This window comes from Camponotus floridanus, unplaced genomic scaffold (assembly GCF_003227725.1).
Source record: "Camponotus floridanus strain SB8 unplaced genomic scaffold, Cflo_v7.5 scaffold2, whole genome shotgun sequence".
Taxonomy (NCBI): Eukaryota; Metazoa; Arthropoda; class Insecta; order Hymenoptera; family Formicidae; genus Camponotus; species Camponotus floridanus.
This window is the reverse complement of record NW_020229325.1, coordinates 2095918-2110600: the sequence shown is the minus strand read 5'-3', so window position 1 is coordinate 2110600 and position 14683 is coordinate 2095918. Positions and strand designations below refer to the sequence as shown.

The following is a 14683-nucleotide window of genomic DNA, read 5'->3' as shown; positions in this document are numbered from 1 at the left end:
ATTGGATATTTTAAGTATCAAGATAAGAATACGATGAATAAGTACCTGATAAAGTGTGTAATTAACGTTCGCTAATTACAAAGTCAAAGTACTATTATTCCCGGTATTTTTGATTGAATGAGTCTTTAATAATTCAGTTGGCGCTGTCACGCGAGATGCAACGATTCGCGATAATTCACGACAGATGATCTTCAAATGAAATGTTTATGATTTGTCGCATGATACAAAATTTTGATTTTGAATATGTATATTTAACTATAATCAGTCGAAGGACATCGAGACATTTGCCGATTTCGTAAAAAAAAATCTTCAAATCTTGATATGTTGATCAAAGTAACATCGAGTTTTAAATCGAGAATTTAGTATACTAGATATTTAAAAACGATTAAAGAGACATGCATTTCTATGGTTGACTAGTTTACAGGATTACGAGACCAAGTCGGTCGCTCTTGAATATGATGTATTGTATTTATATAACATATGCATTTATATTGATGTAATAATATTGATGCAAATATAAATAACATGTGTTCTTTTATCACATAATTCCCGTGATTTATTTATCTTTGTATTCGTCAGTGATAGCGAATATATTTTTAAGATTAATAAATCGACAGTACATGTGTATGTATAATTCTTATTAAATATTAAATAATAATATAAATCTGATAAAATTTTGTTATATATTAGTTTTTATATCATAATTTGTTTGACATCAAGAATTTAATATTTTTCTTGACGCTTCTTCAGGCTGTGAAAAAAGTTTCTCAAAATGAGCATATCATGTGACTGACATTGTATTATTCAATTATAGGGGATTGCAAGGGATTTAAATGTAATCTTATACATACAATTGTAATTTTATAGAAAAGATAAGTCAGATTGTGTAGGATTAAGATTCTTAAAAACGAAATTGAAATTTAATTGAATTTTTGTTTACAGATCTCTGGAAGTCTTCCATCAACACGGAAAAACACATTCCGAGCTTCTGAAAGCCCAACGCACCGCCGGTGGCTGCGGATTAGGAGGACCCCTTAGATATCCAAATTCTATTATTCTCTGGCTGCGCTGCAATAAGGTACGTTCGGTGCACGTGGCCATGTTCTTTTGATACATTAGCTCTCATATATATCGGTGAAATCGATATCACTGTCCTATTGTCACAGACAGACCATATGATGTATTACCAAAATAACGACGGAACTATTTTCTGTTTGAATTTACCATCGCGTTTCCCAGAACATTACTTTCCACAGTCTGTCTCTGTCAGTATATTTATTGGTTTTCGATCTATTTTTCTCTTAAGCGAAAATCTCACGATAATGTGAACGCTTGGAACGAAGCTCATGGTAAAAATCTATCATTTTCTACAATTTTGCAAATTTTACATGTTAAAATTCTTATTTTTAGAAATATGTTACGAAAAAACGTAATCTCGGATAAAACAAATTGTGGATAAATTACTCGACTCCGATCATTGATTTTAGCAAAAAAGACGGTTATACTATTGATTATAGAGTACTATCGTGCAGTTAAAGTTTATTGTGTTCAATGTGTCTTGGGGTTCGTTTTATCGACGTCCTAGAAGCATCGATTTGACTGCGCCATGTTCGGTATGCCGTGATAAATATTCATAAATATCACTTTACGAGTGCGATAGAAAAATCCGAAGGACGGGAATTATCGTCGTTCACATGAGAACGTGCGGGAATCGTGTAAATATCGCGTTTAACGTTAATCGCTAAAAATTATATTCGATGCGATGTATATTTTTTTCTCGGTTCATTCCCGCGGCGATTTTGCGAGCTTCTCTTTGGATTAATTTACGAAGGCGAGATGAACGAGACGGACTGATGTTTGTTCGTTTTCGATTGTAAATCTGAACTGAGAAATAATTATATCGCGCGTTCTCAGTGCTCTTCGTTTTTCTTGATAAACGATAAAGTTTATCGCCTTCGAGTGTTGCTCGGTCTGGTTTATCGTTGCCTACGATAAGTCGAGATAATCGATAGTGCTACTTTCAACGCTGCAGAGATATTTTATTCGATCTATCGTTCTTGGAAGAAATCATTGCCCAAGCTTTCTTGCGGCAAAAATCGCAGAAAGCATTATATGACCGAGCTAGTCTAACTTATCCTATTTTAAGCCATATCAGGATTAAACGTTGTTAAAAAATAATATCGTTTAACAACACGAATGTATGCGTTAAATATGTGTTTTGAATGACATATTTCGAAGGGACATAAATTATAGATCACGAGGTGGTCGCATTGATTGCATATCTTGCAAATTTATCGGATTTAATATGTAATCACGTTATATGGACGGATTCAGGACAAAAACGGACAGAAACTTACATTCTAGGCAACGCGTTATTTTATCAGGTATATTTATTGATGTGTAATTTAGAAGTAGCAGCGGAAGTGCCGATTGACAGCTACACTGTCACGAAAACTATTATTTTACCAGTAGCGTTTTCCATGTTATTAATTGATCTACGTCGTTCTGCTACACCGACTCGCTCGTAAACAGAAAAACAATTTAAGAGATACTTTGTGATAGTAAATATCAATTTTAAAAATAATCACGCAAGTGGGCGAAATCTTGATTTTTTTTGAAAGTATTATCGATAGTGTGTTGTATGAACTTAGGTAAAATATGACTCTACTTCTTAATTCTTACGTGCGCATAGATTAACATAAACATTATAAGCATGTAAGCTTATTACTTCGTTTTGTAGTATATTTTATTTTTATATTTATGCAAAACATAAAAAATTGAATAATTAATAAGTCGTTATTTTTTATTAATTAAAAGATGATTACTTTTTAAATAAGAATATATTCTTAATAACATTATATTAAACACGAAGACAATATACGAGTTTAATGGATTCGAGACATTATGAAAAATTGAATAAATGAATTATAATTGTTATGATGTAGAAACTTATCATATTAAATTTTAAATATGCTAAATATTAAATTTTTATATGTTTGCAAATGTCAAGATAAATATAAATTTTTGTATTATTTACAAATATAAATGTTAACATATATATAAATGTTTTTATATATATATATATATATATATATATATATATATAAAATAATATAATTGAATTTTTATTAATTATCGAGCTTTGATTAATTATTGTTTTATAAGTATTCTTGATCAACTAAGTAAGAGAATCTTCACATAATCTTCATGCATTTACTTCTGTTTCGCGATCACAAATTCAACTTTATGTAATCTAAAAAACGAAGCATTTTCGTAAGAAGGACGTTTTCATTTCGCAGTTGAACTACCAAAATTACAGACACACTTACACAACACGGAGGGTCCGGGTCTTAATTAATACGCGAATTGATTAACCTTCGTCTGACGTTCGAGCGAGACTCGTAAAAGTAAAAGCGAAGCCGGCGTATGCTAATATCACCGGCCATTTCAACGCCGACATTCGAATCGCCAAGTCTGACTGACACAAATACCGCGTTCGCTAAAAACCACCGTATCCCAGATATTGCGCGAAACGAAACGAACGATCGGATACTTAGGTTGATTTCGAAATCGGAAGTCGATCCCTCGGCCTTGCCTGCTGCACCGGTTGAGAATTTCTTTAGCCTACGTTTACCGCAAATCTGCGGTCTCGAGACTTTCCCTAACAGCGTTAAGTAACGGCGCGATGTAAGGTCCCGTTCACACCATAATTCTCAATCGAATGCACTATATCGGACTTTAATGTAGTGAATTTAAATGAATGGAGTTATGCTTTATTTCGCATTGAATAATATTTTCTAGTTATTAGATGTAACATGTCTTCATCATATCTCTGTTATTTATGAATACGTATGGCACATTTTATACGATATCGAGTGTCATTAAATATATTATTAGTAAATAATTACGTCTTTGGTGAAATAATAAATCGCATTAAAAATGCTGTTTTACAATTTTCATTCCATTTTGATTTAATTTTTTAATGAATTTTACATTTTTTTCGGTGAGATCTATTTCAAATTGATTTATGAAAATAAATACTTTTTCATGTACAATTTATATTTAATTTAAAATATGAGTAAATTTTTTATTTTTAAAAAATATCTAAGTGTCATAATTATTAAATATTACAATAATTATCTTTCAAATATAAAGAATGTCTATTAAATAATTGATAATGTGATAATAAAATATAAACAATAATACACTTATGTGCTTTAGGATGTGATATTTTTATTGAATCTATTGAAAAAGAAGAAAAAAAGCGTAAAAAAGACTTAAGTAGTAGTTTGTACATTGCTGTTCCATGCATGGCTCACTGACTGCGTTTCGCGAGTAGCCGCATTGGAATGCCGTATTTTTTTGCCGTGGTGCAAATACCCCCTCCTGGTTACCTTTCCATCGATCCTTTGCAACCACTTGCATATACGTGCGCTTACAACGAGCGCATACAACATTGTATATCGAACTTCCGCCCCTTCTCCAATGGGTACTCGAGAGTGAGAGGCGATACGATTTGCTTTTCCCGTTATCGGTTGCAACCGCCACCTTTGATAGAATGGATTGATTAAGTGCACCTATGCAATCTCTCTCATGGGTCTCATTGCCTAGATTAGTTGCAAAACTACGAAAGGATCAATGATTCCAAAAGATAAGTTTAGATTCTGAGACATACTCGTGCAAAAATGTGTAAAATAAAACGAGACACGATAAAAAAAGAGGAAGCAAAATAAAATACAAATGAAAATAACGATAGATAAAGATATTTGGGAGAAAATTTGTCAAAATAAATTACGAAAGATAGTATTATTATGTGGTTGATCTTTTTATGTCAAAATAATGGCAGACACGATTGAAAGCACGCATTTTGTCACCGACAATATTTAAATATTATACAAACCATTTATCAACTCTTTATCATCTCATTTCACAGACATCTGGCAGTAGCATATAAATAGCATTATGCCAAAATTATCTCTCTGTGTCTTGAATCACTAGTTATAATTTAGGAACAACAGCGATGGTCATGTCACTCGGTCATTAACTGACATCCCAATGTTCGTCGTTGCGGTCATTCTTGGTATTATTAATAAACGTATCTCTTGTGTCTCACGTGTCACTCTTTTACTTTCGCGATAAATTTGGCGTCGTTAAGTTTTTACAAAATTTTATTTTTACATTTAAGTATCTTAGAATTAAATATATCAGAAGCGCCCATATTAAACTACAATATATCATGCCAAATGTTTCACGTTTTTCAAAATCCTTTTCGGATGCCTTGCCACTTTTTCATCCAGATATCCGAGAGCGTTTTTTCTATTTCTACAATGAAAGTTTTCTGTTGGCGACAGAAGCAGAAAGTAAAAATAGTTAGATTATTTTACAAACAGGGTTTGTGGGCGTAGAGAGTTTTTTACTCTATTTTGGACGAGTCACCGACAAGAGAGAGAAAGAAACTAATAAAGTTTAATACAATGGGACATTTAAGTGCACGTAAATGTATGTTTATCTTCTGACTCGATCTTTCTCATATATCTTGTACATATAATATCGTTTCAAAGTTCTAAGATGCGGGGTATTGATCGCAATTTATTAAAATTGAGAAAGGATTCGTGATAACAAACTTAAATCGAATATGCTTAATAATTTTAAATGGATCAATTATCTTGTGATTTTCTGCAAAGATCATCATTTAGATCGATATATTAATAGATTAATAGACTCTAGATAGGCCTGCACAAGATCGTTAATACGAGGATTTTATTTTATGAGCCGTTAAAGCCGACGAGTATATTAAGCAATTTTCCGCCAAGAGCGATGCTCCATAAATATTCGACGGTATGCCGCATTTCGTCCGCATTGCGGATGAGAAAGCGCGGCGGGATCGCGAAAAATTCCGATGACGACAGGTATGCTTTACGGATACGATTCCGACCGTGTTAAATTCTGTCGACTGCCAAGAAGACAAAGCCATCGCGAGAAGTGTCCCGGGAAAGTCCCGGACGCGGTAGATCGGCGTGAGCAAAATTTATACGAAGCGACTTTTCTAGCCGTGCAATAAATCGGAAAGATTGCGAAGTCACTTGCAGCTCGCAGTTTGACGGATTTTAATTGTTGTGCAATTGTATGTAAGCGTATGTTCAAATATGCACAAGCGAACGCATCTAGAAGATCTGAGCTAATATTTCCATAAAGTTTTAGCATAAATCAATTGAAATACGTATAAATGTATCCACATTATATATTTCCAAATAGTTTAGCATTACATTCTATTATTTGATTAATTAATCGGATGATAAAATGTGATATGTACTATTTTTCTTTAAAAAATTAATATTTTTATTACGTGAAATGCAAACATTAAGAAAATTCATTTCTGGACTTTCCTTTTAAAATGGAATTTATCCTTATATTACATAATATGTATAATGTATCGGCTTCATTTACTCGCTCAAAATATAACTGTTTGCCTATTATTCGCATTAATGATGTTTTTGCATTAAGTTTTTATTCGCGTCAGCGACGATTTCCTTCCTGTGTTTCCCTTTATGGAAAGTTCACGGCCATTGCAAACGTACTTCAGTTTATCTAAACAATATCGCTTAATATTTATTCAATCATTTAACGGCCTCATTTGTAAACAGAGCGCAAAATTGCATTTTACTATTGCGATAATATGTAATTTTGTATTCGTTAAACATTGAATCACGTAAGAGGAAAAATCGTTCGTTTTAAAACTGTATACGCTTAGAGTAGAGCTAGATTAAAGATACACATTGTGATGATTAAAAGAAATAATGAATATTGATAACAATTGAGTAAAAATTTTGTTCTTTGCTTAATGCATTTAATCAGCTTAAATTTGTTAAATTTATTAGAGCTCTACATATCTTACGACAAGATTTTATTATGTTTACACATCATGTTTTATACAAGTTAATTTATAAATTTATTAATATTTAATTATGTCAATACTAATTAATAATATAATTAAAAATATTTTTATTACATTATTATTTACAATATCTGAACTTTCCTCGTGCAAAATAAAGCTACTTGTTTATCACACATGTTATTGATGTTTTCACATTAAGTTTTTAAATGATTTCTTTTCTGATTTGCGACGAAGTTCACAATCGCTGCAAACATATAAGCTTCATTTTGTTTAAACAAAATGTCTCACTTGATATTAAATCAATATTTATTCACTTAACGACTTTAAATGCATAGACAAAAATTTGCATTTTATTATTGCAATAATATGTGTATTTTGCATTTATTATTGAATTATTTATGCGAGGAAAAATCGACTATTCTAAAATATTCGTAGAAGTTTCTAGATTAGAGAAACGTGATATATTATAATGATTAAAACAGATACGATAAACAAATGAGCTAAAGTTATGGTAAAGTTTGGTTATTTGCGTAACGCACGTAATTAATCTAAATTTATTACATTTATTAAAGTTCTAATATATATTAAAATGAAATAGAATTAAATAAATTTTACGATAAGATTTTATTATGCTTATATTATGTTTGTAAGTTAATTTACAAATTTGTTAATATTAATTATGTCAATCTTAATAACATAATTAAATCTAAAATATTTTTATATGATGAACTGTTTGAGAAAATTTATAGATACATTTAACAGTCACAAGATCTAAGTTATGTACGTTTTATGACTTCGAAAATTCTGTTTTCCACTCCGCGAAGAATTATGGAAGTGTAACTTCATTCTCCCAAGTTACGTCTCAGTCTCTGTTACGAGCCGTATTTTAAGACTTATCGTCCATGCAGACGCGAGTAAATTATGCAAATTCCTTGGGGAATTAATCTGTACCTTCTCCAGATAGAAACATTATAAAATAACATGGTAATTGCAGTTCTATTGCACTTCTATTGCTATATTGATTGCTCTTGTTAAATTGTTATCTCTCTGTAATTAAAAGTTTTTTTAAATGAAACTTTTTGCATATATTAGATGTAATCAAAATGCTTTGCATATTTATATGCGTATGTATATGTATGTGTGTGTGTGTATTTGAAATATCATTTTATTACATACATTACTTACATTATTACATACATTATTTTTATACATTATACATATTTATACATATTTAATATTTAATATATTTTAAAAATACTAAATATTTTAGTTTATTACGACATTTATTATTTCAGCTTATTTATTTATGAATAATCATGAATTGAAGAAACTTGAATAAAATATCAAAGAGAGACGACTTTTACAAAAATAGGATATGATAATTTATATTAAAAATATACAGAGAGAAAATGAATTTTATATAACAAAATTGTATATAAACTCAAACTTGTATATCTTACAATAAATTCATTCGCGACAATATATCTTCACTATTATTAGTGATATTGTTAACCGTTGCAGTTCATAACGCGGAAGGAAAAATAAATTAAGCGATTTGTAAAATGTTCGCGAAATATATAAGGAAAAAAAGAGCCAGCTGCTTGATATCAACTCTCATTGTCAGATATGATCGATGTACGAAGCGTACGTTGAGAATGACATCCGAGACGGCCGAAGGCGTCGTGTGCGACGAGCGTAAAATTCGTCTGACTCGAGTCGGTCCGTCGCTACTTCCTACAGTCATTTACCAGAGACCACCTATATGTATAATGCGTCTGCCACGGGTACGTAGTCCCGCGCTGCGCGCGCGTGCGTATGTGTGGGTACGCATTCCCTCGTGCGTCCCTCGTACGTGCATCGACGGAAGAGAAGGGGGAGCTCATCGTAGTAGTGTGCACGTGCACCGGCCATGTTATTTTTATGAATGGCTCGCCGGCTACGTAATCCCCACGCGTGCAACGACGACGTGCATCCGCGTCACCTAGAATGCCGGCCGGTGTTAGATAGAAAATGAAACTGAATGGATCGGATCGCTCATCTTTATTTTAATCGTATTCGGTAACTCGATATCATCGTTTCGAGCGAAAATTCTCCGAAAAATCGCTAGGAAATATAAATTTATGACTTGTAAGATTTTTAAAATAAGAATTTTAAATATATATATTTATTTCGTCTTTTTAAAAGACTTAGTTTTTTAGTATTGTTACTTACAACATGCAGTTCAACTTAAATAGGAATATTAACATTTAATTTTTAATGTAATTTTTAATTTAATTTGAAACATTAAATTAATTATATCTTAAATTTAACTTTTAATTTTAATATTTAATATTCATATTAATAAAAATAAATATTTGCATATTCTTGATCAAATATTATTTTTGTGATACACGTGTGATATATATATATATATATATATATATATATATATATATATATAGAGAGAGAGAGAGAGAGAGAGAGAGAGTTATATGTAGAATAATAAATGTGTTAATAATGAAAATACACATTGAATGATTTTTTTAAGAAAATAAGAATAATGAGAAACTTATTTATTAACTTGACGCAATGAATTTTATAGTATTGTAGTTTTATAGTATTATTTATTATAATTTAATATATATGGGCACTCTTTAATGGAACTGTTCTGAGAAAAGATATATGATGGATTTGCTTTGGTTATTGAATGACCAGCTGAGTTGTCTGCGATGTTTGTTGTTCTAGATTATACAGAACCGCGCGATAAAACACGTTTACATTATATCGCGTTATGTAATGGAATATTTCATGCGAAACACTTCCGGAATTCCGTGCTGGTTTCCAAGGGGCAAAAATATCGCGTGATAAGCGAAAGATATTGATGACTTAGGAGATTCTATTTTCGATTATGAGAAATTTTGTAGCGATGTGAACTTTGTTCTTTCTCTCAAGTTGTGTTATTTGCAAGTTATTTATCATTTGCGACTTTTGCGTAAATATATAGACTTATTTATCAAATATATAGACTTATTTTGAGATCAACAAGAAGGACTTTTGAAGACATCTAATCATATTCGTTCCCCTTATCAGAAATTCTGCTGTTCGATTATTATTTTGAAGAAAAATTATCATTGATATAGCATATCTGGTAAAGTAAGTAATAAAGCTCATGAAACATCTGTTAAATATGAGTAAGTTCCATTTCGAACAATGCGATATATCATACGGTAAAAAAAAAGAAATACGAGAAACTCACAGATCGGTCGACGCAAATTATAGAACCCGCGTAAAATTATATTTTCTCTCTCGCGAGAAGAAAAGACCATTTGCGCGTTTATCCGCATCCCAAGCTCCGCCAAACGCGTTTGTATGAATGTCATTTCGCGTGTCCAGGAGAGAGACGAGAAGGAGGGAAGGAGCACGCTTCCTGCTATCTAGAGGACGCGCCGCGATGAGAAAAGGGTCATCGAATGGCCCTGAGTTCGGGGTCATCCGTCTCGGAGGATGTCCCGACGTTAATTAAAATGTGCCGCGCATCTGGCCGCGTATGCCGTTTTTCTCTCTTTTTCCTTTGTCCCTCCCCGCTTCCCTCCCGTCTCATCAACCGCTCCATTCTTCTTGCGCTGCAACTCTTTAACGCGTTGTATGCGTGCGATCGCGGGAATCGCTCTCTGCGATTTTTAAAGCGCCCGGGAAGTGTCACTTGGATGGCAGCTGCTCGCTCGTCTAAGCGACAGGTCGCGATACGCGGCCCGAGGATGTGTCGTCACTTCCTGCCACCAATCGACCGATTACCGAGCCAGCCGGCCGCTTCGCCCTTCGGAGCAGAACGGGAAACACGTGGTCTGTGTCTTCGACCCGATACTCGATAGTCGCGTTTCTCGCAAAAACGGAGACGGTATGCGACATGCGACAAAAAGAGAAACGCGGTCAACTTTTTTGATTCTGACAATTAAATAAATTACAGTTTTTCGGGAGATTTAAAATGCATGTGAGAGATGTAAGAAAAATAAGAAGGTGTGCGTTATTTAAACGTTAATATTATTATCTATCAAATGGAGACTCGATGGACGACAGGGAAAATCGATTCATCGATGTCATCGATTAACTAATCATATCCGGTGGAATTTATTGAGCCGCGGTAATAGTTAAATTAATGTTTTTATTGTTATGTATATAAATAGGGTTCATTGTTTTCAGACACGGAAATAATACACCCGCTCGAACCGAGTCGGTTCAAGCATCTAACATCCTTTATTGCCGATAATAAAGCGTGAGTAAAGTCAGGGATTGCACTACCGGTTTAATAGCAAAGAAAGGCAAAGGCCACTCAGTAAAACATTATCTTTTGCATTTTATGCAAGTTTATTTTCTTCCACGATGATTATCTGTCACACTCTTGAGTTCTGTTCTTAATTTTATTGTGATAGACTGGAGAGGTAAAATGAAAAATTATGTGTATAATATTATGTGTATAATATATTAGTTTTATTATTAAATGTCAAATTTGCTTTCTTTCATACATAATGTATTTAACTGAAAGAACGTAAAGTATACACGTGTTATCAAATATGTATTCGTATATAAAATATGTAATTGTTTGTGTCATTAAATAATATTATAATATTCATTGCTTTTAAAATTTCCGGCAGGTGCATAAATGCGGCTCATGTTCTATAAATTTTCGATTTCTTTCGGCTTCCTCTCTCGACTTGTCGGCAATAAAATCGAAAAAAGTAGTATAAACGACAATCTGAACGGCCAGCCGTTCGACTGCTCTCAGCGGGAGTATCTTTAGGAATTTATTTCTCCCATCCGCGCGCTATTTCGCAGATTCTAGTCGTAATTTCTGGCCTTTGTGGCACTTACTTTGGGAAACGCGTTGAGTCAGAGTATGGTCGAGCCAATTCAGTCATTTATAATTCAGTAAAACTGAAAAATTCAGGTTGGAAATAGGAAAGTAGGAAATAAGAACTTTAAAGTAGGAATTGTTACTAAAGATTAAAATCGAGTAAAAAATAAAATGAAAAAATAAAATCGAATAATAAAATAAAATAGTGTAAAGAATAAAGTAAAGATTTAAAAAGTTACATAAAATTATGTGAATTATATTCTTTAACTCACAATCAAAGTGATGGTTATTATATTGTATGTATATATAGAAAGAGAACCGAATTATTTTTTATGACATAAAAAATAATTTTCAATTAAAAATATTTTTTTTTAATTTTTCAATGATACACAATAGTTACTTATGAAAATATATAAGAAGTCTCGAAAATATAAATAATAAGCTGAAGCAATAAATGTATCGAGAATTCGCAATCGCGCTTTTAATCTACCAACTGGATTATTCCAAACTAGATCCAATACGAAATATATCTGAAGAAGATTCTTATCGTTTTCTGATCGAATCGAGTTTCCTTAAATCGCTTTGCAAGGGGAAACTCGCAGAACGCATTGCTCCTCGGCTAATGTTCTTTTTGCTTTTTGGACCAGATGGATTGAGGTTGCCTCTCTTATCGCGGTTTCGCAAAAATTATCCCGGAAACCACTCGTGCTTCCAATCTATACCTCAGAATCCGGGAAGCTGTCGATAGAGAAACCTTTTAACCTTCAGCCACGAAATCGAAATCTTTCGGAAAATTATTGTTCTATTCTTTGTCTAAAACTAAACATTTTCCGAATCACTATCTTTTTTATTTATATATTTTATATAATTTGCTATGACAATTATAGTAATCTCATATCTTTTCGTCTGAATATAAATAATTGATATATTATGACTACAATATATATTTTAAATCATATACCGAGAGAGTTCAAAGTTGATAAAAGACAAATTATAATTAAGGACGCAAAATTAAAGATACATATTATTGTATTTTGTATTTTATAATTAAACTTAAAGGATTTTTTAAAACACTTAATCACGATCTTGATTTTGAGCAAGAATTTCTTCGAAAAATAACTAAATCGTAAAAGTTTTAAGAAATAGATAATTCCGAAAAAAGATTTAATGATTATTTTATGAATATTTTAATATTGTAAATATATATATATATATATATATATATATATATATATATTGACAATTAATTGATAATACGGCTGCTCTTTTTCGAGTATGATCATAAGGATTTGCGACGATTGCCGCAGAAACGACATCTGAAATTTTCGACATGCGGGGCATCTTTTAAAATTAGACGAGCCTCCCACAGTGTTGGTTCCGTGGTGTGAATGCGCTCTTAATACCACGGTGGGCGCTATTAATAAAGCAATTATAAGGGCTACGACCGCTATCATACTTGGTCACTTGGTTACGAATCCGTTTACTCCTAAAATTTGCACATACTGTCAGTTTAATCGACTATCATATTATTGCGCGTTAATAGTTTGCGTAAAAGAATTCTTTTTTGTTCTTTAAAGTAGTCTTACATTGTATCTTCTTTTCCTTTTTTAATATATATATATATATATATATATATATATATATATATATACGAGTATATATATATATTAAAAAAGGAAAAGGAAGATATATATATATATATATATATTTTTTTTTTTTTTTTTTTTTTTTCGTAAATGGATAGAATGATAATTTGAAGAAATATTTGATAGAAATGTTCCTACATTTTTAAAACACATCTTCGCCGGGATACGTTCTTATTTCATGAAACTCACATTTATTTCCTGATCTGATCACTCTGGAGAATCAATAAATAATAACAGCCCGTATCCCTCGGTTTAATATCAACGAATAAGCCTCAGAGTTATTTCTCCTTCGGGGTCGAGGGATGTACGTCACGTGGGGTCAGAAATCGCTCACCTTGGGAAAGGGGGATCGGAGATGAACTTTCCCGCGATTCGGGAGTGCCACGCGGCGTCAGCTTTTTCTACTGCCGATCTTCTCATTCCCCGCCTCGCTTTTTATCAACCGCGTCTCGCATGCGGATCTGACTACGCGGTGGTTTTAGATACCATGGCACGCACGGCATTTCCGGCAACTCGACCCAGCAACGGCGCACCGCAATCGAATGCAGTCGTGGATAGCGGCGCGAAGGAGAACGAGAGAAAGAGAGAGAGAGAGAGGGGGAGAGATGTGGAAGCTGTCGCATTTTTTTTTATTCGTCTCGAATTCGCCGTAAGGATGAGCGAAGCGGATGATGACGTGGCGAGGTTACGACCGTTCGTACAGTCGGGTGCATTAATGATGCATTCTACGAGCCAAATTTTTCCGTAACATTTAAAGAACGCGAGTATCCTTTTTATTTATACGATTCTCTGTACGGTTCAGTTATTACTTCGTGCTCGCAAAAGACAAACAGAATTCATGAGCCACGTGTCGGGAAATGTCCCTATGAATGTGAACGCATCGGATATCATTGATGCATCCGATTGTACGCACTCGCCCATGCAGCGGAAACCACGAGAAAGGATTATTGCCTAGTGACAGGGGTACTTCTTTCCAGACGTTCGTTAAGAGCTAAAAGCCATTTCTTGTCCTCGACACCGACTATATATTTTCACTACGTCCACCGAATCCCCGGAAGCGGACGGAATTAAAACGGTGAGCTTCTAATCCGTGAATTCCACACGTGATAGAATTATGCTTGTGTGAAGCGGAAGTCTCCTCAATTAATCGAATATGCAGTTTTGCTTTGGTATGTTGAGGAAGTTAGTTTCGGTTACATAATGAATTCAGGTTTACAAGGTTTTCTATTTCTTTTTATTTAACTATTATAATACAGATAACTTTGTTTTTTTCCATTTTTATATTTCAATACAGAGAAAATTTTTATAGTA

At 32.9% G+C, this 14683-nt stretch overlaps 1 protein-coding gene across 3 annotated transcripts in view; it reads left to right on the top strand.

Moving 5' to 3' along the window:
• LOC105258326 (tRNA dimethylallyltransferase) overlaps window positions 1-14683 on the top strand; it is a 77622-nt gene that overhangs the window by 40700 nt on the left and 22239 nt on the right. For all 3 annotated transcript variants that reach the window (XM_011269533.3, XM_011269530.3, XM_011269532.3), the window contains one exon: window positions 943-1078. In XM_011269533.3, the coding sequence (XP_011267835.1) occupies window positions 943-1078 (136 nt within the window). The remainder of the gene's footprint in view (window positions 1-942; window positions 1079-14683) is intronic.